Source organism: Bufo gargarizans, chromosome 2 (assembly GCF_014858855.1).
Source record: "Bufo gargarizans isolate SCDJY-AF-19 chromosome 2, ASM1485885v1, whole genome shotgun sequence".
In the NCBI taxonomy this organism is placed as follows: domain Eukaryota; kingdom Metazoa; phylum Chordata; class Amphibia; order Anura; family Bufonidae; genus Bufo; species Bufo gargarizans.
In genome coordinates this window covers 692411255-692435127 of record NC_058081.1, presented here as the reverse complement: position 1 = coordinate 692435127, position 23873 = coordinate 692411255, and the positions used below count along the sequence as shown (strand labels likewise).

The following is a 23873-nucleotide window of genomic DNA, read 5'->3' as shown; positions in this document are numbered from 1 at the left end:
AATGGGCCCTGATGTGAATGTGTAGCACTCCGGCATCCTCTCTGTTCACTGCTATGGGAACTTAAGAACAGAACTTGGCTATTTTCAGGAATTCCATAGTACTGAATGGAGAGGACGCAACGCATGCACGGCCAGCCCTTCAGTCACTACTCTGGAACTTAGTCATGTGACGGTCCTCTTTGGAAAATCCTACATCCACCAACATTTCCGCTGCCCAGGACAGGGAAGGAGCTGTGGATGGAGCCACAATTACACCTCTCCCAGACAAATGGCCCTTTCCACAGCAGCCCCCGCCCCCATTACCCCCATCCATAGACCAGACCAGAAACCTGGAGAAGAATGTGATGTCAGTGAATGTAAGATTTTCCAAAAACTAGGTTCCAGAACAGCTGATCCACACAACTTCGAGACAGTATGTTGTACATTTTCTTTTGCAGGAAAGGTCTGATTAATTAAGGTGGATTACTGGGTCCACTGGGTCTTGGAAAGCCCCTTTAACAAAGTGGTGTATGAAAAGGCATCCATAGCAATAAGACTGCATAAAACCTGTTGAGCCTCATGTATCAAAGTGCCTCAGAGACCATAGTCACCTATCTGAATTCAGCCTTCTTCTTCAGAATTGAACTGAAATATTAATCTCTGGTTGCTTTGGGAAACAAGGCTTAAAGGGGTTGTCCAGGCTTAAAGCAATTGTTGCCAGCACCCACTTCCCCACCGGACTGGTGAAGGAAAGGTCTGGTGGGGAGCAGGTAGGTAAGTATCCTGTACTCCACTGGTCCAGTGGGTAGTGGGATGTGCTGGTGATTTTTTTTTTTTTAACGGGCGACCCCTTTAATTTTTGTTGATACATGAGACCAGTTCTGTAACTTACAGATGTTCACGTGAAATATTACTTAGAAGTGGACGTTTACCTCATTTTTTAACTATGCATTGATCTTAAGACAGAAAACACACACGAAATGCAACAAGGACACTGGACCAGTTCTTATCTTGTCCAAGATTATAGTGAGGCTTAATGATGATGATTTCTTTAAATATTGGCCAGTATTTAGAAGAAGCCACCAGCTTGAAGTAAAGGCAGGAAGAGAAACAAGACGAGAGACCATGATGTATTCAGGGCGAGGATACTGACTGCACCACATCTCAACAGCCTCTCTGTATGAGGACAAAAAGAAGGAAATGGGTTAATCCTCTGCTAACGTCTAGCTTAAAGCATATCCTGAATCACTGTATGAGGTCCTAATAATTGATATGTAGCTACTTTAAATAGTTGGACGTTGACTTACAAGGTATCAACCTATAGGTGGCACTAGAGACATAGACTTCTTCCTTCTCAAGGAGAGCTGATTTGCATTCTTTTTCTGTACTTTTTCTGTACTGAGACGGGGCAATGACCCAGCAACAGCTAGTGTACAGATGGTTGTACTTGTTTGACCTGAAATCACTACTCGTGTTTCAAGGCTCTTTAAAGAGGACCTGTCTCCTCTCTCAGCGTGTCTGTTTTAGTAAATATTCATACTTCCAATAAAATAATTCTAATAATTATTTTCTTATAACTCTGTGTTGTGCCATTCCTCTGTTATTCCTTCCAGGAACTTATAAATAAGTTCCTAGAAGGAATAACAGCCCCCCAACCCCCAATTACATCAGTGACTGACAGCTATCTCTGTATACACACTTACACAGAGAATGCTATCAATCACTGATAACACCTCTGCATGTACAGCTATCAGTGACTGACAGATATCTATGTATAGACACTTACACAGAGAATACAATCAATTACTGATAACACCTCCCCTGTGTAGGTGTTACCCTTATACATCTGTGTATAGACACTTATATAGAGAATGCTATTTATCACTGATAACACCTCCCCCATGTACATGTATCAGTGTCTGACAGCTATCCCTTTATACACACTTCCCCTTAAATGCTATCAATCACTGATAACACCTCCTCTGTGTACAGCTATCAGTGACTGACAGCTATCTCTGTTAACACACTTACACAGAGAATGCTATCAATCACTGATAACACCTCCCCCGAGTACGGCTATTAGTAACTGACAGCTATCTCTGTATACATGTAGTTGATAAATTACTGGATCTCTAGTAATCATACATATAAGGCTACTTTCACACTAGCGTTGTTTTAATCCGGCGTTCAATTCCGACACCGGAACTGCCCGCCGGATCCGGAAAAACGTGTGAAAACGGATTACATTTGAATCCTGATCAGGCTTTCGATCACAATGGAAAAATGCATTGGAAAAAACGGATCCGCCATTTATGGACTTTAACTTTTTTTTCACATTTTTCGGGTTTAACATGCAAAAGCCGGATCCGTTTTGACTGAACACACGGGGCCGGATCCGGCGTTAATGCAAGTCAATGGGAAAAAAGCCTGATCAGGCGTTCAGTCAAAGTGTTCAGGCTTTTTGGCCGGAGGTAAAAATACTGCATGCTACGTTTTTCTGAAAAGCCTGATCAGTCAAAAAGACTGAACAGAAGACATCCTGATGCATCCTGAGGGACGGACTCTCCATTCAGAATGCATTAGGATAAAACTGATCAGTTCTTTTCCGGATTTGAGCCCCTAGGACGGAACTCAGCGCCGGAAAAGAAAAACGCTAGTGTGAAAGTACCCTAAATGTTGTATAATTAAAAGTTAATTTATTTAAACACAAGGAAAAAAGTATACATATTTACACCTGATGAAATATCAATATATGTAGTTAATTGATACTATATAATAAATCCTAATAGTGTATAATATATATACAATCCTGATAGTGTATAGTTGTATTGTAAGGGGATTTTTGAAAAACTGATTGGTTCTGTCCTCTTTAGTTCTGTCACATTTTTATTATCTTTAATATTCTGTGTAATAAAGTCTTCCTTATACTGTAGTGAGTTAGGAAAAGTTAGATCATACCCATCCCCTATTGTGCTGAGGCCACATTCCTGAAAAGTTGTTATCTTAGAGACATGCGTGCTGCAAACTGCAGGAGGGGCTAAAAGGTATAAACTCTGCTACACACATATATTAGGGGGCACTTCATTAAAGACTTCATTCTAAGTAGGATGTAAGTATTGATTTGTCATATGTCTTGTACACCCTGGAACTCAGAGTCCCCCCCCCAGGCCAGTGATGATTATTTATTTTTTATTATTCTGTTGTGATTTGTCTGTGTTATCTTATATTTAATCAAACGTAGTAAATATATTTATTCACTTAGCCTGCGTAAGCTTATTCATTCTCAAATCTTTTGAATTCACGTTTAGAAACAGTAATAGAATCCTAATAGTGTATAGTACAGAATCCAATCCTAATAGTGTATAGTACATAGCCAATTCTAATAGAATATAATATGTATCAGTATATAACCAATCCTAATAGTGTATCAGTGCAATAATAGTGTGCATAGAAGACCGGTCACTGGTATAATGACCAGTTTCAATAACAAACAGAATCAATATGTTCAGTAGGTACACAACAGTGTGCTTGTTAGATATATTTTTGAATTCTTCAACTCTCAGTCACATCCTAGAGACACTCCTCTGAAACCATTAGTTATATCGCTGTACTTCCATATTTCTTGGTAACATACAACAATAGATTAAAGCCCATCTGTCAGCAGTTTTGTCCCTATGACACTGTGGGACCTGTTACATGTGCACTTGGCAGCTGAAGGCATCTGTGTTGGTCCCATGTTCATATGTGCCCGCATCGCTGAGAAAAATGATGGGGCACAATTATTAAGACCAGCGTTTTAGACGCCGGACTTAATAAAGTCCCATAGCTGGCAGTGGATCAGAGAAGTTAGTAAGAGAGACGCAGGCCTCTCATAACTTCAGTGCATCCACCGCCAGTTCTAAATGTAAGACAGCTTCCTCGCTGTCTTACTTTCAGACCTATTTTCTATGCATAAAACAGGCGTAGAAAATGATGAATGAGATGGGCCTGCCGGCTCGTCCTCTTCTCCGCCCACGCACGCTTACAATATTAGACCTGGCGTGAACAGGGAAACAGTCGCAGATAGCGGCACAACTAACCGCTGTGCCGCCATCTGCACCTAAAATACGCCTAATTTAGGCATATTTCAGATTAGTAAATGTCTCCTGATGTTTTAATATATGCAAATGAACCTCTAGAAATGGGGGCATTGCCATTACACCTAGGGGCTCTGCTCTCCCTGCAACTGCAGCTCCCCCTGCCCTTTGATTGACAGGGCAAGGTACTGAAAACATCTTGTCCCAGTCAATCAAAGTGCAGAGGGGGCGGCACTTGCAGAGAGAGCAGAGCTTCTAGGTGTAATGGTAGCGCCCCCGTTTATCCTAGAGGCTCATCTAAGCAATTCGGGCACATATGAACAGATGCCTTCAGCTGCCAAGCGCACATGCAACAGGTCAGTCAGTTTCATAGGTACAAATCCGCTGACAGATGCCCTTGAAATATAAGGAGTGTCTTTGTGGGGGTGAACTGCCTAGTGTATTATAGATAGACTGACTTAGAAATGTTGACAAGTTGATAGTGCGGCCGTGCTTTCTTATTTCAATTGATCTTTGTTGTCAAAAACTTCCAGTCTAGTCATAGAACATACACTTATTAATTCAACTGATAGCGCTGCTGCGCTTCTCACCACTCTAGATCGTATTAGCGACGAGACTATAATCGATGACTACGGCATCCTTCCTTTAAGTCTGCCGGCATCTCTGTATTGGAAGTGCGCATGCGTGATTCGACCTGGTAGTGGCGGGATGTGCGCAGCCTCTTTTGAATATTATGTTGAGTGCTACGATGTATAAGCTGTAAATGTAATAGAGCGCTAAAGGGGTTCTGCAGTTTGTTTTAACTGATGATCTATCCTCTGGATAGATCATCAGCATCTGACCGGCAGGGGACACCCGGGACCCCCGCCGATCAGCTGTTTGAGAAGGCAGTGGCGCTCCAGCAGCGCCGCGGGCTAATCACTGTTTACCGCTGGCCCAGTGACGTCACGAGACTCACGACTAGTATCAACTGGCCTGGGCGTGGCTAAGCTCTGTTCACTTGAATGGAGCTTAGCCCCGCCCAGGCCACTGATACTAGTCGTGACGTCACAGGGCCAGCGGTAAACAGTGAGAAGGCCGCGGCGCTGCTGGAGCGCAGCTGCCTTCTCAAACAGCTGATCGGCGGGGGTCCCGGGTGTCGGACCCCCGTCGGTCAGATGCTGATGATCTATCCAGAGGATAGATCATCAGTTAAAACAAAATGTAGAACCCCTTTAAGTAGTCACTAGATATGCAAGGACTTTATGCAACTGCAGTACTGCTCTTCTGCTAGACCCCTTTTGGAACTTCCTAAGCTCCCTCCTCAGTGGCCAGACTTATTTAATGGTCTTGCAGCTCTATATATAGTGGGAATGTTACAGTAAAAACGTGGGCTGGCTATTTGTAAATAGATACAAACCTTGCGATCCTCCAGCTCTGTATATAATATAGACCTGAGCTGCATTCACATTAGAGTTTGATTTAAATAGACATAAAACTCACAATTAACCACAGATAACCCCTTACACAAATATGAAATATATTTTGTTATGTGCTACCCTTATATATCTGTGTATACACACTTACACAGAGATTGCTATCAATTACTGATAACACCTTCCCGTTGTATAGCTATCAGTGACTGGCAGCTATCTCTGTATACACACTAAGGGCTCATTCAGACGGCCGTATGCTGTCCGCAAAAATGCAGATCCGTTTTTTTGTGGATTAGATGCTGTCCCATTCATTTCTATAGGGCTCTTTTCTTCCATTGCACGGCTCACCAAAAAAATTAAACATGTCCTATACTTGTCAGTGAAAATCAGGACATGGCCCTATTGAAGTCTATGGATCAGCAAAAAAACGGAACGCAAACGCAGTTTTTTTGCGGACAGTTCAGCAAAACAGATCCGCATTTTTGCGGACAGCATACGGCCGTCTGAATGAGCCAATCACTGATAACACATCCCCCGTGTACAACTATCAGTGACTGACAGCTATCTCTGTTTACACACTTACACAGAGAATGCTATCACTGATAACACCCCCCATGTACAGCTATCAGTGACTGACAGCTATCTCTGTATACACACTTACACAGAGAATGCTATCAATCCCTGATAACACCTCCCCAGTGTACAGCTATCACTGACTGACAGCTATCTCTGTATACACACTTGCACAGAGAATGCTATCAATCACTGATAACACCTCCTTGTGTGCAGCTATCAGTGACTGACCGCTATCTCTGTATACACACTTACACAGAAAATGCTATTAATCACTGATGACACCTCCCCCGTGTACAGCTATCAGTGACTGACAGCTATCTCTGTATACACACTTACACAGAGAATGCAGTCAATCACTGATAACATCTCTCTGGTGTACAGCTCTCAATGACTGACAGCTATCTCTGTATACACACTTACACAGAGAATGCAGTCAATCACTTATAACACCTCCCCGTATACAACTATCAGTGACTGACAGCTATCTCTGTATACACAGAGATACCTTCCCATTTACAGCTATCAGTAACTGATAAGACAGCCCTGTGTACAACTGAGATCAGAAATAGCAGAGATATAAATGCATAAATTACAAGATTTACTGAATCTTTTCCTATATACTATATCTGCTTAGCAACTCCTGCTCTATAACACGCTGCCTGCTCATTACTTTACATTTTGTGGTGACAGGTCCTCTTTAAATGGGTTGACATGGACTTACAGTGTAGCTACCTATAGGTGTCACCAGAGAACCATTTTTATTTTTATTTTTTGCAAAATTTTTTCCAAAGGGATCATTGCCTGTAAAACTTTGTAAACCAGCTGGATCTCCATAGGAGAACTCGATAACTCATATTCTTTCCTGGTTTTCCAAAATTCTCCTAAAACAACCTGGATAGAATTATGTTCTGTAGTGTTTAATCGCAGTAGTTGATTGTACAGTTAAATATAGAGCAGAATGGAAGCATCTGTTTGGATGCACCTATCTGATACTTGTCCTGTGATGTATACATTAGAGAGCATAGCAAATGTGTATTCAGCTGTTGCGTGTACCCCTCCTCTCATCTCACCTTTGCTGACGTTGATGGATACTGTTTGGTTGATGGTGAGGTCTTCAGGAATGTTTAGAGTGCATGTATACTGGCCTAAGTCGGAGGAGTTGTACCGCTGAATGTGCAGCTGAACCAGGCCTCGTTCTGTATACACACTAGCGCGGTTGTGATATTTTTCGTTGAAATGGTTAAGATTGATGGTGCTGAGGATGATCTCAGGATCTTTTCTACGTGTCACCCTGAATTCATAGCGCATAGGATTGTTGGTAATGTTGACATATCGGCAGTCTAACCGTAGCGTTGGACCACGACCCATCAAGCAGGCTGTGAACCTTATGATTTTCTGTGCACTGCATGTCTGCAGTACTGCAAAAATAAAAGTGAAGAAGAAATGGATGTAGATTAGATTGAAAAAATAAAATGCAACAAAGGATTTCTGAATTTTAGGGGACATGCACATGACTCTGTCCACAAATTGCGGTTCCGTGTGCATTCCTCATTTTTCGCAGGCCTCATTGAAAAAAATCCCTATTCTTGTCCACGATACAGACACATAATTGCGGCACCGTAGAAAATGAATAGGCAGATTGGACACAGACCAAAAATGTGGTCTTGTGAAAGCATCGTAATAGACATAAAAAGATGCAATATAAGTTTCTTCATGATGTTGCCTATATCAAAAATATTATCAAAATACACAATGGATCCACTCTCTATAGTAGACAGTGAAATTTAGGCCTCTTTCACACTACCATTTTTTTTTTCCGTTTTGCGGGCCGTTTTTTGCGTTCCGTATACGGTCCGAAGACGGAACCATTCATTTCAATGGTTCCGCAAAAAAACGGAATGTACTCCGTATGCATTCCGTTTCCGTATTTCTGTTTTTCCGTTACGTTGAAAGACAGAACATGTCCTATTATTGCCCGCAAATCATGGCTCCATTCAAGTCAATGGGTCCGCAAAAAAAACGGAACACATACGGAAATGCATCCGTATGTCTTCCGTAGCCGTTCCGTTTTTGTGGAACCATTTATTGAAAATGTTATGCCCAGCCCAATTTTTTCTATGTAATTACTGTATACTGTATATGCCATACGGAAAAAACGGAATGGAAAAAACGGACCGAAACACAACGGAAACCAAAAAAACGGAACAACGGATCTGTGAAAAATGGACTGCAAAACACTGAAATAGCCATACGGTAGTGTGAAAGAGGCCTAAAGGGGTTTTCTGAGAGTTTTTTTTAGTGATGACCTATTCTATAGATAGGTCATCAGTGTCCGATCAGTAAGGGTCTGACACCTGGGACCCCCGCCTGGGACCCCCTAGCTGTTTCAGAAGGCACTGGCTCTCACAGTAGCACCATAGCCTTCTCTCAGCTCGCCAAGCACAGTGCCGTATATTATATAGTGGTTGTGTTTGGTATTGCAACTCAGCCCCATTAACTTTAGTGGGGCTTAGCTGCACCTAGGTCATGTGACCGATGTATGGTGATGTCACATGGTCTTGGAAAAGCTGGAGAAGGTTGAGGCAGTTCTGTGGGCATCGGTGCTTTCTTAAACAGGTGATCGGCAGGGGTCCCGAGTGTCAGACCCCCGCAATCAGATGCTGATGACCTATCCAGAGGTCAGGTTGTCAGTAAAATAAAGTCCCTGAAAAAAAACTTTAATTTTGCTCTAATTCCAATATTACCAAACGTCACCTGTAGTGGAGCAATATGTATGAACTGTGCAGTCAGCAGAAAACTGCCTGCCATGCCTGTCCTCTTCCAACTGTAGCCTGAGAGCTATATTTTGCCAGGTAACTGCCTCCAGACTGCCGAGGCCAACCTGATCATTGAAATCCAATAAAGAAACGTGCACATTATCCACTTCCAAGGATCCTGAAGGGGATGTAAATCTTAAGCTGTGCAAGCGTGTAGACATCTATTACTCATAAAGACAATTCAGGAATACTTACTAGCAACTGTTGTCACCATTAGCAGTAGATAATTCATGTCTCTTCTTTATTGGCACCTGTCCAAAAAATATAAACATAAAACACATGTAGGTTTATCTGCTTTTTATCTGCACAAAGATGTTGTCCATCGTAAGCCCTCACCAAAGAGGAGGTCCCACGTCTGAACCAGAAGGCCCTGCAAGGGTCAGGGAAAGGTGGTCAGCCTTTGCAGACCCTCAGGAAGAGCCAAATCGTACTCCACCTTCCACCTAGGCTGCCAAGTGTCCACCAAGAGCGCAAGTTAAGGTCTGGGCCGCAATATGGGCACGTATACGGAATCAAAATACGGCCCGTATACGGAACGCAAAAAACGTTTGTGTGCATGAGCCCTTACAAAGCCTTTTTGTGGACATTCACCCTCAGGCTATCTGCACACTGGTGCGGGCTGTCTTGCAGAAATTCCACATTATTTTCCATGTGGACTTGGGCTCATGCACAAGGCCGTTGGTCGGCCGTTCCATGCATTGGGGACTGCAATTTGCCGTCCCCAATGCACGGGCAATAATTTAAATGGGTCTGTGATCCTTCCGCACTGCAAAAAAAAATAGAACATGTATTTTTTTTGCAGTGCGGAGGCACAGAGAGAAACTGTAGTGCTTCCGTGGGGTTCCGTGCCTTTGAATGGGTCCGCATCCTCGATGCGGGGTGCACACAACCGGTGTCCGCCTATTGCAGACCCGCCGATACGGGCACGGCCGGGCAACGGCTGTGTGTTTCCCACCGAAAAACACATGTGTTAGGGCTTGTTTTTTGTGTTCTTCATACAGGCCGTTTTTTGTGTTCCGTATACGGAACCATTCATTTCAATGGTTCCACAAAAAAATAAAAGAAATGTACTCCGTATGCATTCCGTTTCCGTATTTCCGTTTTTCTGTTCCGTTCAAAGATAGAACATGTCCTATTATTGCCCGCAAATCACATTCTGTGGCTCCTTTCAAGTCAATGGGTCCGCAAAAAAAACAGAACACATACGGAATGTACTCCGTATGTCTTCTGTATCCGTTCCGTTTTTGTGGAACCATCTATTAAAAATTTTATGCCCAGCCCAATTTTTTCTATGTAATTACTGTATACTGTATATGCCATACGGAAAAACGGAGCAGAACCAGAAACACTATTGAAACAAAAAAAATGAAAAACGAATCTGTTAAAAACGGCCTGCAAAACACTGAAAAAGCCATAGTCGTGTGAACGAGCCCTTACTTTAAAAAAGAGTGAAATTTGTACAAAAGAACTGCAAAAAAAATTAACTTCTTAATTGAAGTAAAATGCAACGTGTACAGTCGTGGCCAAAAGTTTTGAGAATTACATAAATATTGGAAATTGGAAAAATTGCTGCTTAAGTTTTTATAATAGCAATTTGCATATACTCCAGAATGTTATGAAGAGTGATCAGATGAATGTCACGGAAGGTGTACAGGAAACAAGACAACACAAAATAAATATACGACTCACTGGATCCAAAACTAAGGAACAAAAGGGAGACCCCTGCATCAGACCTGGCTCTCTCCCTTACTGCTCAGCCTATGCGATAATCCCAATGGTAGATGATCGCATATCCTCGTACCTCGACTGTATAACACCTGAACGCCCTATAATAGTGAGGGGACACGACCACCGGCTCCCTACACTAGACACGGAGGGAGTCAGGGTCACCTGGGATCCAGCAAACAGAAAAACACAAAAGGATGCACAACACTTATCTTGTAGAAGAGTGGGAAGTAGGATCAGCATGCACACACACTCCAGGAAGAAATATAAACCGCACACTGATGCAGTATGGGGAGGAATTTAAAGGGATGCAATCAGTCCAACTACATGACAGCTGAGAGACGCTAACGAGATACAGAACTGAAAGCAAAACAAAGGAAGCTCAAGGAGGAGGTTCTGAAAGGCATCTGTCAGAGCTTCTCAGTTGTCTGGTGGTGACAGTACCCCTCCTTCTACGAGTGGACTCCAGACACTCAGAGCCCACCTTCTCAGGATTAGACCTATGGAAAGCCCTGATGAGACGAGTGGCCTTAATGTCCGTCACTGGGACCCACATCCTCTCCTCAGGACCATAACCCTCCCAATGAATGAGGTACTGGAGAGAACCGCGGACAACACGAGAATCCACAATCCTAGAGACCTGAAATTCAAGATTACCATCAACCATAATCGGAGGAGGAGGCAAAGACGAGGGTACAATGGGTTGGACATAAGGTTTTAATAAGGACTTATGAAAAACATTATGGATCTTCCAAGTCTGAGGAAGATCAAGACGGTAGGCAACAGGATTGATGACAGACAAGATTTTGTAAGGCCCAATAAACTTAGGACCCAACTTCCAAGAGGGAACCTTCAATTTGATATTCTTAGTAGACAACCACACCAGATCACTAACATTCAGGTCCGGACCAGGCACACGTCTCTTATCCGCCACACGCTTATATCTCTCACTCATGCTCTTTAAATTATCCTGAATCTTTTGCCAAATAGATGACAAAGACGAGGAGAATCTGTCCTCATCAGGTAAACCAGAAGACCCCTCTCCCGAGAATGTCCCAAACTGCGGATGAAACCCATATGCACCAAAAAATGGTGACTTATCAGAGGACTCCTGACGACGGTTATTTAAAGCAAACTCAGCAAGGGACAAAAAAGAACACCAATCCTCCTGATTCTCCGCCACAAAACAGCGCAGATATGTTTCCAGATTCTGATTGACGCGCTCTGTCTGGCCATTCGACTGCGGGTGGAGAGCAGAAGAGAATGACAACCGAACCCCCAAGCGAGAACAGAAAGCCTTCCAGAATCTGGAAACAAACTGCGTGCCCCTATCAGAGACTATGTCTGAAGGGATACCATGCAATTTGACAATGTGATCAATAAATGCCTGCGCCAGCGTCTTAGCATTGGGCAAGCCAGGAAAAGGGATGAAATGCACCATTTTGCTAAAACGGTCCACCACCACCAGAATCACAGTCTTCCCCGAGGAACGAGGCAGGTCCGTTATGAAGTCCATGGACAGATGTGTCCAAGGACGGGAAGGAATGGGTAAGCGAAGGAGAGGACATGATGGCCGTGAATGAGGGACTTTGGCACGAGCGCAGGTCTCGCAGGCTGCCACAAAACCCTCAACCGACTTACGAAGTGCCGGCCACCAGAATCTCCGAGCGATGAGATCCACTGTGGCTCTTGCCCCCGGGTGCCCAGCAAGGACCGGTATCGTGGTGTTCCTTAAAAATCTTGTGTCTTAAAGCGAGAGGCACAAACAACCTCCCAGGAGGACAAAGATCAGGAGCCTCTGACTGGGCTACCTGCACCTCTGCCTCCAATTCAGGATAAAGAGCAGAGACCACCACACCTTCAGCCAAAATGGGACCCGGGTCTTCAAAATTCCCACCTCCCGGAAAACAACGTGACAGGGCATCTGCCTTCACATTCTTAACCCCAGGGCGGAACGTGACAACAAAATTAAACCTTGAAAAGAACAAAGACCATCTGGCCTGTCTCGGGTTCAGACGCTTGGCTGACTCCAAGTAGGCTAGATTTTTATGGTCAGTAAACACGGTAATAGGGTGTCTGGCTCCCTCTAGCCAATGGCGCCATTCCTCAAAAGCCAACTTGATGGCCAACAACTCCCTATCTCCCACATCGTATTTTCTCTCTGCAGAGGAGAGTTTCTTCGAGAAAAAGGCACACGGTCGCCATTAGGCAGGAGAGGAACCCTGAGACAAGACCGCCCCCACACCCACCTCAGAAGCATCAACCTCAACTATGAAGGGTAGAGAAATATCAGGTTGTACCAAGATGGGAGCGGAAGCAAAACTCTCCTTGATATTAGAAAAGGCCTTACGCGCCTCTACCGACCAGGAAGAAAAATCTACCCCCTTTCTGGTCATATCAGTGAGTGGTTTAACAACAGAGGAATAATTCAAAATAAACTTCCTGTAATAATTGGCAAAGCCCAAAAAACGCATCAGTGCCTTATGCTTCTCAGGAAGTTCCCACTCAAGCACAGCGCGGACCTTCTCGGGGTCCATGCGAAAACCAGAAGCGGAGAGAAGAAACCACAGAAATTGAATTTCTGGAACCGCAAACACACATTTTTCCAGTTTCGCGTATAATTTATTCTCCCGCAGGATGAGCAAGACCTGACATAAGTGTTCCTTATGAGTTTTGAAATCAGGAGAAAAAATCTAAATGTCATCAAAATACACTAATACAAATTTCCCCATTAAATGATAAAAAATGCTGTTCACGAAATGCTGAAAAACGGCTGGAGCATTCATCAAACCAAAAGGCATAACCAAATTCTCAAAATGGCCCTCAGGGGTATTGAAGGCCGTCTTCCATTCGTCTCCTTCTCTGACCCTGATCAGCTTGTATGCCCCTCTTAGATCTAATTTGGAAAAGACTTTAGCTCCAACAATCTGGTTAAACAGGTCCGGGATCAGAGGAAGCGGATAAGGGTCACGAATTGTGATACTGTTCAGCTCCCTGAAATCCAGACAAGGTCTTAAAGAACCATCTTTTTTCTTAACAAAAAAAAAACCAGCGGCAACAGGTGACTTTAAGGGTCGTATGTGTCCTTTTCTCAGACTCTCAGAGATATAAGCACGCATAGCGATCCTCTCAGGTTGGGAGAGATTGTATAAACGAGATTTAGGCAGCTTGGCGCCTGGGATGAGATTAATAGGGCAATCGTACTCCCTGTGCGGGGGCAAATCCTGAACTCCACTCTCAGAGAAGACATCCGAAAATTCAGAGAGAAAAGATGGTACAGTCTTAGTAGAAACCTCAGAAACAGATGTCGTAAGGCAATTCTCTCTGCAAAAGTCACTCCAACCATTTATTTGCCTCGCTTGCCAATCAATGGTGGGGTTATGTTTAGTGAGCCAGGGTAGCCCCAACACTAGAGGAGTAGGCAATCCGCTAAGAACGAAACATGACACATCCTCAACATGAGCATCACTCACAATTAAACGGATATTGTGAACTATGCCCTTTAATGATTTCTGAGAAAGTGGAGCGGAATCAATAGCAAAAACAGGAATATCCTTTCCCAAAGTGCATACCTGGAAACCATGAGTTATCGCAAATTGATTATCAATGAGATTGACAGCTGCTCCACTATCTACAAAAATCTCACAAAAAATGTTCTTGCTCTCTAGCGCCACCCTGGCAGGCAGGACAAAACGGGAACTACAAGAAAACGGAAAACCTTCAATTTCCGCCTCAACCCTGCCAATGTTAACAGATGGAACATTTTTAAAGGATTTTTTCCTTTTTGTTTCTTTATTACTCCCAAAAAACTGCCTGAATCTCCTAGAGGGACAAACATTTGCCAAATGATTTATACCTCCACAACAAAAACAAACCTTCCCATGCGGGCTGAATCTTCTATTGTCAGAGGCAATCAACCCCAGCTGCATGGGCTCCTGCTCAGAAGGGGTTGACAGCGACTGAGACCCCTGCACACTGAATGAGACCGCTGCACTGTCCTGGGATTGAGTATGACAGGAAGGAGTCCAAGGAGATCGGCCTCTCATGAAAGGCAAATGCATCTTTCAATCCCTCTGAAAGACCATGGCAAAATTGACTTCGGAGTGCAGCATCATTCCAACCAGTATCAGCTGCCCATCTCCGAAATTCTGAGCAGTATATCTCTGCGGATTGTTTACCCTGGCATAACAGATGTAGTCTAGACTCAGCCAAAGCAATACGATCCGGATCATCATATATCTGACCCAGGGCTAAAAAGATTCATCCACTGAACGGAGGGGCCGTGCCCCCACCGGCAGCGAAAAAGGCCCACGACTGAGCGTTATCCCTGAGCAGCGATATAATGATCCCCACCCTCCGTTCCTCATCACCAGAGGAATGGGGAAGTAGACGAAAATGGAGTTTGCAAGCCTCTCTAAAACGAACAAAATTCTCACTACCCCCGGAGAACGTATCCGGAAGCGAGATCTTAGGCTCAGAACAAACTCCATGAACGTAAGCAGAAACGGTCACCTCAAACTGAGAGACAGTTTTCCGGAGATCTTCTACCTCCAGTGAAAGACCCTGCATGCAGTCAATCAAGGTTGAAACCGGATTCATGCTTAAGACTGTTTTGGCGGTTTATAATGTCACGGAAGGTGTACAGGAAACAAGACAACACAAAATAAATATACAACTCACTGGATCCAAAACTAAGGAACAAATGGGAGACCCCTGCATCAGACCTGGCTCTCTCCCTTACTGCTCAGCCTATGCGATAATCCCAATGGTAGATGATCACATATCCTCGTACCTCGACTGTATAACACCTGAACGCCCTATAATAGTGAGGGGACACGACCACCGGCTCCCTACACTAGATACGGAGGGAGTCAGGGTCACCTGGGATCCAGCAAACAGAAAAACACAAAAGGATGCACAACACTTATCTTGTAGAAGAGTGGGAAGTAGGATCAGCATGCACACACACTCCAGGAAGAAATATAAACCGCACACTGATGCAGTATGGGGAGGAATTTAAAGGGATGCAATCAGTCCAACTACATGACAGCTGAGAGAAGCTAACGAGATGAGGAACTGAAAGCAAAACAAAGGAAGCTCAAGGAGGAGGTTCTGAAAAGCATCTGTCAGAGCTTCTCAGATGTCTGGTGGTGACAATGAATTGGAAAATTCTTTCTTTGCCATGAAAATTAACTTATTCCCAAAAAAACCTTTCCACTGCATTTCATTGCTGTCATTAAAGGACCTGCTGAGATCATTTCAGTAATCGTCTTGTTAACTCAGGTGAGAATGTTGACGAGCACAAGGCTGGAGATCATTATGTCAGGCTGATTGGGTTAAAATGGCAGACTTGATCTGTTAAAAGGAGGGTGATGGTTGAAATCATTGTTCTTCCATTGTTAACCATAATGACCTGCGAAGAAACGCGTGCAGCCATCATTGCATTGCATAAAAATGGCTTCACAGGCAAGGATATTGTGGCTACTAAGATTGCACTTCAATCAACAATTTATAGGATCATCAAGAACGTCAAGGAAAGAGGTTCAATTCTTGTTAAGAAGGCTTCAGGGCGTCCAAGAAAGTCCAGCAATGAATGGACTGCTGAGGACTGGGGCAAAGTCATATTCTCCGATGAAGCCTCTTTCCGATTGTTTGGGGCATCAGGAAAAAGGCTTGTCCGGAGAAGAAAAGGTGAGTGCTACCATCAGTCCTGTGTCATGCCAACAGTAAAGCAGAGACCATTCATGTGTGGTGTTGCTTCTCATCCAAGGGATTGGGCTCACTCACAATTTTGCCCAAAAACACAGCCATGAATAAAGAATAGTACCAAAACACCCTCCAACAGCAACTTCTTCCAACAATCCAACAACAGTTTGGTGAAGAACAATGCATTTTCCAGCACGATGGAGCACCGTGCCACAAGGCAAAAGTGATAACTAAGTGGCTCGAGGACCAAAATGTTGACATTTTGGGTCCATGGCTTGGAAACTCCCCAGATCTTAATCCCATTGAGAACTTGTTGTCAATCCTCAAGAGGCAGGTGGACAAACAAAAACCCACTAATTCTGACAAACTCCAAGAAGTTATTATGAAAGAATGGGTTGCTATCAGTCAGGAATTGGCCCAGAAGTTGATTGAGAGCATGCCCAGTCGAATTGCTGAGGTCCTGAAAAAGAAGGGCCAACACTGCAAATACTGACTCTTTGCATAAGGCCTCATGCACACAACCGTTTTTTTTTACGGTCCGCAAAACGGGGTCCGTAGGTCCGTGATCCGTGACCGTTTTTTCGTCCGTGGGTCTTCCTTGATTTTTGGAGGATCCACGGACATGAAAAAAAAGTCGTTTTGGTGTCCGCCAGGCCGTGCGGAGCCAAACGGATCCGTTCTGAATTACAATGCAAATCAATGGGGACGGATCAGTTTGAAGTTGACACAATATGGTGCAATTGCAAACGGATCCGTCCCCCATTGACTTTCAATGTAAAGTCAGGAGTCCATTTTATACCATCGGATCGGAGTTTTCTCCAATCCGATGGTATATTTTAACTTGAAGCGTCCCCATCACCATGGGAACGCCTCTATGTTAGAATATACTGTCGGATATGAGTTAGATCGTGAAACTCAAATCCGACAGTATATTCTAACACAGATGCATTCCCATGGTGATGGGGACGCTTCAGGTTAGAATATACTAAAAGAACTGTGTACATGACTGCCCCCTGCTGCCTGGCAGGTGCTGCCAGGCAGCAGGGGGCAGACCCCCCTCCCTGTTTTTAACTCATTGGTGGCTAGTGCGGCCGGCCCCCCCTCCCCCCTGTAGTTAACTCTTTGTTGTCCAGTGCGGCCGGCCCCCCCTCCCTCCTCTGTAGTTAACTCGTTGGTGGCCAGTGGGCCCCCCTCCCTCCCCTGTAGTTAACTCTTTGTTGTCCAGTGGGCCCTCCCCCTCCTAATTAAAATCTCCCCCCCTATCATTGGTGGCAGCGGAGAGTACCAATCAGAGTCCCAGTTTAATCGCTGGGGCTCTGATCGGTAACCATGGCAACCAGGATGCTACTGCAGTCCCGGTTGCCATGGTTACTTAGCAATTTGTAGAAGCATTATACTTACCTGCGAGCAGCGATGTCTGTGTCCGGCCGGGAGCTCCTCCTACTGGTAAGTGACAGGTCTGTGCGGCGCATTGCTTAATGATCTATCACTTACCAGTAGGAGGAGCTCCCGGACGGACACAGACAGCGCAGCTCGCAGGTAAGTATAATGCTTCTACAAATTGCTAAGTAACCATGGCAACCGGGACTGCAGTAGCGTCCTGGTTGCCATGGTTACCGATCAGAGCCCCAGCGATTAAACTGGGACTCCGATCGGTACTCTCTGCTGCCACCAATGATAGGGGGGGAAATTTTAATTAAAAGGGGGAGGGAGGGGGGAGGGCCCACTGGACAACAAAGAGTTAACTACAGGGGAGGGAGGGGGGGCCCACTGGCCACCAACGAGTTAACTACAGGGGAGGGAGGGGGGGGCCGGCCGGACTGGACAACAAAGAGTTAACTACAGGGGAGGGAGGGGGGGGCCCACTGGCCACCAATGAGTTAACTACAGGGGAGGGAGGGGGGGCCGGCCGCACTGGACAACAAAGAGTTAACTATGGGGGGGGGCCTGCCAGGCAGCAGGGGGCAGTCATGTACACAGTTCTTTTAGTATATTCTAACTAGAAGCGTCCCCATCACCATGGGAATGCATCTGTGTTAGAATATACTGTCGGATTTGAGTTTCACGATCTAACTCATATCCGACAGTATATTCTAACATAGAGGCGTTCCCATGGTGATGGGGACGCTTCAAGTTAAAATATACCATCGGATTGGAGAAAACTCCGATCCGATGGTATAAAATGGACTCCTGACTTTACATTGAAAGTCAATGGGGGACGGATCCGTTTGCAATTGCACCATATTGTGTCAACTTCAAACTGATCCGTCCCCATTGATTTGCATTGTAATTCAGAACGGATCCGTTTGGCTCCGCACGGCCTGGCGGACACCAAAACGACCTTTTTTTCATGTCCGTGGATCCTCCAAAAATCAAGGAAGACCCACGGACGAAAAAACGGTCACGGATCACGGACCTACGGACCCCGTTTTGCAGACCGTAAAAAAAACCGGTTGTGTGCATGAGGCCTTATGCAAAGAGTCAGTATTTGCAGTGTTGGCCCTTCTTTTTCAGGACCTCAGCAATTCGACTGGGCATGCTCTCAATCAACTTCTGGGCCAATTCCTGACTGATAGCAACCCATTCTTTCATAATCACTTCTTGGAGTTTGTCAGAATTAGTGGGTTTTTGTTTGTCCACCTGCCTCTTGAGGATTGACAACAAGTTCTCAATGGGATTAAGATCTGGGGAGTTTCCAGGCCATGGACCCAAAATGTCAACATTTTGGTCCTCGAGCCATGGCCACTATGGGAACGCCTCTGTGTTAGAATATACTGTCGCATCTGAGTTTTCACGAAGTGAAAACTCAGCTCTGAAAAAGCTTTTATGCAGACGGATCTTCGGATCCGTCTGTATGAAAGTAACCTACGGCCACGGATCACGGACACGGATGCCAATCTTGTGTGCATCCGTGTTCTTTCACGGACCCATTGACTTGTCCGTCATATTGTCCGTCATATTTTTTTGACGGACAGGTCATATTTTTTGGACGGACAGGATACACGGATCACGGTCTCGGCTGCAAAACGGTGCATTTTCCAATTTTTCCACGGACCCATTGAAAGTCAATGGGTCTGCGAAAAAAACCCTGAAAACGGCACAACGGCCACGGATGCACACAACGGTCGTGTGCATGAGGCCTTAATGTCATGTAATTGTCGATAAAAGCCTTTGAAACGTATGCAGTGCGTATAATTATATTTCACTACATCACAGAAACAACTGAAACAAAGATCTAAAAGCAGTTTAGCAGCAAACTTTGTGAAAACTAATATTTGTGTCATTCTCAAAACTTTTGGCCACGACTGTACATAGGATTTGTCTTATCTCATGCACTTTGCTGGTACTGCATTATGCTGCAGTTTGTCCACATGAGAATCTGCTCAGAAACACAGCAGCTTATCTCCTCAAGATCAAAAAGATCAGAAATGTTGAAATCCATCAGCTTGATGCCTCCGTTTAACATCTGCAGCCTGGAAAGAGGCCCTCGTACATACAGTATTAGATAGTCAGCTAGTTCTGCTGAAGTCGATGGGTTCGGCTGACATTAACCCCTTCCTGACATCTGCCGTACATGTACAGAGCGGAGCGAGCGACATAGCTGCCAGGTGCCTGCTGTGTCTGCGATCAGTGATGATGCTGATCGAGGACATTTAACTCCTCACACGCCGTGGTCTGAAAAGCAATTATCCCCGAACCACATGCTACCTGGGCAGGAATGCTTTACCCTGGCTTGGATTGAGGAAGGTATTCCATAGAAGTAATAAGCCAGAGCCTGTACTAGGCTTTTAGGCCTATTACTGATATATTCCAATTCAGGCCTGCAGGTGGCAGCACTACATTGGTATATACTGAGCTTTTTTATTCTATAAGGCCTCATTTACACATACCTACGGTCCGTGAAAACCCGTCCTGCTGAGTGCACGGGCGCACGGCGTCATTGGTTGCTATGACGCCGTGCGCTTTGTGCCGCCACCACTGTACAGTAATACACTCATATGATCTATACGAGCGTATTACTATACAGCGGTGGCGGCACAAAGCGCACAGCGTCATAGCAACCAATCTGGACGGCAGGATGGGCTTTCATGGACCAAGGTCCGTGAAAATCCACGTATGTATGAATGAGGCCTTATGGATAAAAATCCATTACTTTATATAAAAGGCAACGTAATGGTTGCATGGTGGGGACCATTTGGGGGCCTAAAAAAAATAAAATATTTTTTAATATATAAAATATATTTTTTATATATATATATATATAGAAAAAAGGGCAACAGGAGCCGCACTGCGAAAATAGATGTAAGCGGAGTGCCAGCGGCTGTGGAGGCGGTCCCCCTCCAAAGCATATAATGAAAAGAAATTCCGCAGCAACTTCCAAGGCGTAAAATGAAAAAAAGTTTTTTTATTTACCAGACAGCAACGTTTCGATCCTTCTCTCTGGGATCTTTCTCACTGCTTGAGAAAGATCCCAGAGAGAAGGATCGAAACGTTGCTGTCTGGTAAATAAAAAAACTTTTTTTCATTTTACGCCTTGGAAGTTGCTGCGGAATTTCTTTTCATTATATATATATATATATATATGATCAAATCACCACCCCTTTCCCCAAAATTAAAATAAAAGTAAATGAACAATAAAAATCATAAACATCAAAGGCATTGCCGTGTCTGAAAAAGTTTGTACTCGTAAAATGTATCCCATACGGTGTACAGCATAAGGCCTCCTGCACACGAACAGTCTTAAATTCGGTTTCCAAGTCTGGGTGTGGTGGACTCCTGGAGAACACTAACAGAATGGACAGTGCATAATGTCAAATTTGTCACTGGGCTGTTTCTAAGGGCTCTTCCCACAGACACACTCCAAATGGTTATCAAAACTCTTCTCAGACTAAGGGCTCGTGTGCTTCCCGTTGCCGTATTGCGGACCGCATTTGCGGATCTGCAATACACGGGCACCGTTCTGTGTTCATTCCGCATCACGGATGTGGACCCATTCACTTCAATCGGTCTGCAAATCCGGAGATGCAGAATGGTGCGAAACGGAAGCATGGAACGGAACCCTATGGGAGCACTACCGAGTGCACTCGTGGGGTTTCGTCCCGTACTTCCGTTCTCCAAAAAGATAGAACATGTCCTATCTTTTTACGGAACGGCCGGATCGCGGACCCATTAAAGTAAATGGGTCCGCGATCCGCTGCAGCTGCCCCACAGATGGTGTTCGTGCATTGCGGCCCGCAGCATGACCACGAGCCGCACACCTTCGTGTGCAGGAGGCCTTACAGAACAAAATCAATATGGCCAAATTGCCATTTTTTTCATTGCTTCAACTCCCCCAAATAATTGAATAAAACGTCATCAAAAAGTCATACACATCCCAAAATGGTATAAATAAATTAAATAAAACTGCTGATCAACAAATGAGCCCTTGTTTTTTTCAGTATTAAAACACAAGAAAAAAATATATAAATGTGGTATCATTGTAATCGTACTGACCCAGAGAATGAAGGGTCCTGAAAGGGGTTAATGTGTAGGAATAGTTTAAGTCACCCAGTGTAAGACATGCAGGACACACCCCTGATTGTCAGAAGAGGTTTTGGGGGTTTTGATTAAATTAATTTATTTGAATATATTTTGTGTTTAATTTATAATATAATAAAACATATATAATAAATATTAATAATATTTGTCCTTGCGTCAATGAAGCTGTTGGCCATTAGAGGGCAGTGAAGCAATTACCGTAATATTTTATTTGATGAGCGTCCCATGTAAGTTTGTAGGGAATAGCATTGTTTTATATGAAATTCAGATTTTTTAGATAATTAGAAATTTATATATATAATGTATTTTACTCTATTAACTTGTACATTTAAATTACCTGATGTTCAAATATAAATTTCCCTTCAATAAAAGCTAATACAACAAATAGCAATCTTTTCTACTTTGTATATCTTATGACCTGCTTTATTGCTCTTTTATCACCTGTTTACAGAGCTTTGTAATCTTTTTCTACATTTTATATGTGTCTAATATGAAAGCCTACGTTTGTGATCTATGTACCTTATGCTGCGTAGAATAGAACCGAAAGTCCACAGGTCTTGTCCAGCCTTGTCCCTTGATTGTTCCCTTTTCATTATATTATATTTATAATATTTTTGCTTTGTGAACTTGATGCTTTTTTTAAATTAACCTTTTTAATAGATTTTTTTTGCATATCTCACAGAATCGGAAAATCATTATGATGATGATCTTTCTTATTTTCTACCGTCTGCAGGGCGTAGGCTGCAAGTATCCAGTGTCCTTAAAGGCAAGAGAGGAGCATTTCGGAAGGTCACATTATACATTATATAGGTTATCCCCTAGTTACTTATAGGTGTCTATGGATATAGCAGTACTGAATTTGTCATTTAACCCTTTGAAAATTCCTTTAGCTTTCTGAGTAGCAATAAATTTAACTGAAGTCCCGTCTGAAGGTATGAGACATGGTGATACAATGACAAGCCATTGGTGTGTATAGGACTTTTTTGGCTCCTACTATTACCCCATTTACTTATACCTAGTGTTCTAACATGTATCCTCCTGTCTGATGCCCTTTATGTGCGTTCTCATAAAAATATAAAGACACAAATGAACTGCTACTAAACTTACACTGTGATGTGAACGTCTGTGCATAGTCCTTCTGTGTGTCCTATTCCATACAATGCAGTGCATGCATATGTGCTGGGGTTGGCTATAAGGATGCTTTACCTTCTTCCCTGAGTCTGTTCGCAGGTTCTCTGCTGCAGTCAGACAGCTGCCTCCCTCTGCCGCAGTGTTCAGCTTCTTACTGCAGTAAGGGGAGGGTTGGTTGGACCACATCCAGACGGCAGGGGAGGAGGTGGGTGCCATGACTGCACTGGAACTTTCCAAAAAGGATGTTTTAGGAATTATGCTCAGCGGTATCGGGCAAAATCAAATTTATCTTAAGAGATAATGGAAGGTACTGCCTGTGGATTGAACATGTGTTTTATAACAGGGAATTCTAAAATAAAGTGAAGATTACATTTCGTGCGACATTTTATCGTTAAGGTTGCGAATAATATTACAGAGAATTCCCCATTGACCTTTAAAAGGAAAACTTACACATATGACTTTAGAGCATGGCATAAAATATTTTTTTTGCTTTTAATAATAATATAATATTTTTATAGCGCCAACATATTCCGCAGTTCTAAATAACATAGCAACAGACAAGTCAATCATTAGAACAAGAGGAATGAGGGCCCTGCTCGCAAGAGCTTACAATCTATGAGGGCAAAGGGGTGACACAAAAAGTAATTTTAGGTATTTTATATAAATGCTACCAGCCTGACGTAACTGGTGGCTGCCATGATTAGCCTCCACGGGAGCACACAGTGGAGGAGTGTGTATATGACAGGGTTAACTCCCCCTTATTGACACCTCTGTCCCATTACAGCTTATTTATTGCTTACAACTCTTATACAATTGCATAAGGCACCACGTGGTAAACGGGACATCTACCGCTCCAGCACAATTACATGTCAACTCATTTGTCACGGGCACCTCATAAGCTGAGTGTAGTG

General features: G+C 43.9%; 1 protein-coding gene across 2 annotated transcripts; it reads right to left on the bottom strand.

Annotated features, from left to right (window-relative positions):
* Positions 1-1031: 1031 nt before the first annotated feature.
* On the bottom strand, positions 1032-23092 carry THY1 (Thy-1 cell surface antigen). 2 transcript variants are annotated; one of them, XM_044278527.1, is made up of 4 exons: positions 23038-23092; positions 9058-9113; positions 7117-7464; positions 1032-1155 (listed from the first exon to the last, which is right to left on the bottom strand). In XM_044278527.1, exons 2-4 carry the CDS (start codon positions 9092-9094, stop codon positions 1049-1051), a joined length of 492 nt encoding a protein of 163 aa, XP_044134462.1. In that variant the 5' UTR covers positions 9095-9113; positions 23038-23092; the 3' UTR covers positions 1032-1048. The 2 variants fall into 2 exon arrangements, with proteins under 2 accessions (XP_044134462.1, XP_044134463.1); XM_044278528.1 differs by having other exon boundaries at positions 22939-23065.
* Between the last annotated feature and the right edge of the window lie 781 nt (positions 23093-23873).

What these genes read in the sequence shown, in the direction of transcription:
- THY1 (XM_044278527.1), bottom strand. Translation starts at nt 9,094, where the DNA reads ATGAATTATCTACTGCTAATGGTGACAACAGTTGCTA. An exon ending in AATGGTGACAACAGTTGCTA is followed by an intron (nt 7,465 to 9,057) that starts GTAAGTATTCCT and finishes TTATTTTTGCAG; the next exon opens with TACTGCAGACATGCAGTGCA. An exon ending in ATCCATCAACGTCAGCAAAG is followed by an intron (nt 1,156 to 7,116) that starts GTGAGATGAGAG and finishes GTCCTCATACAG; the next exon opens with AGAGGCTGTTGAGATGTGGT.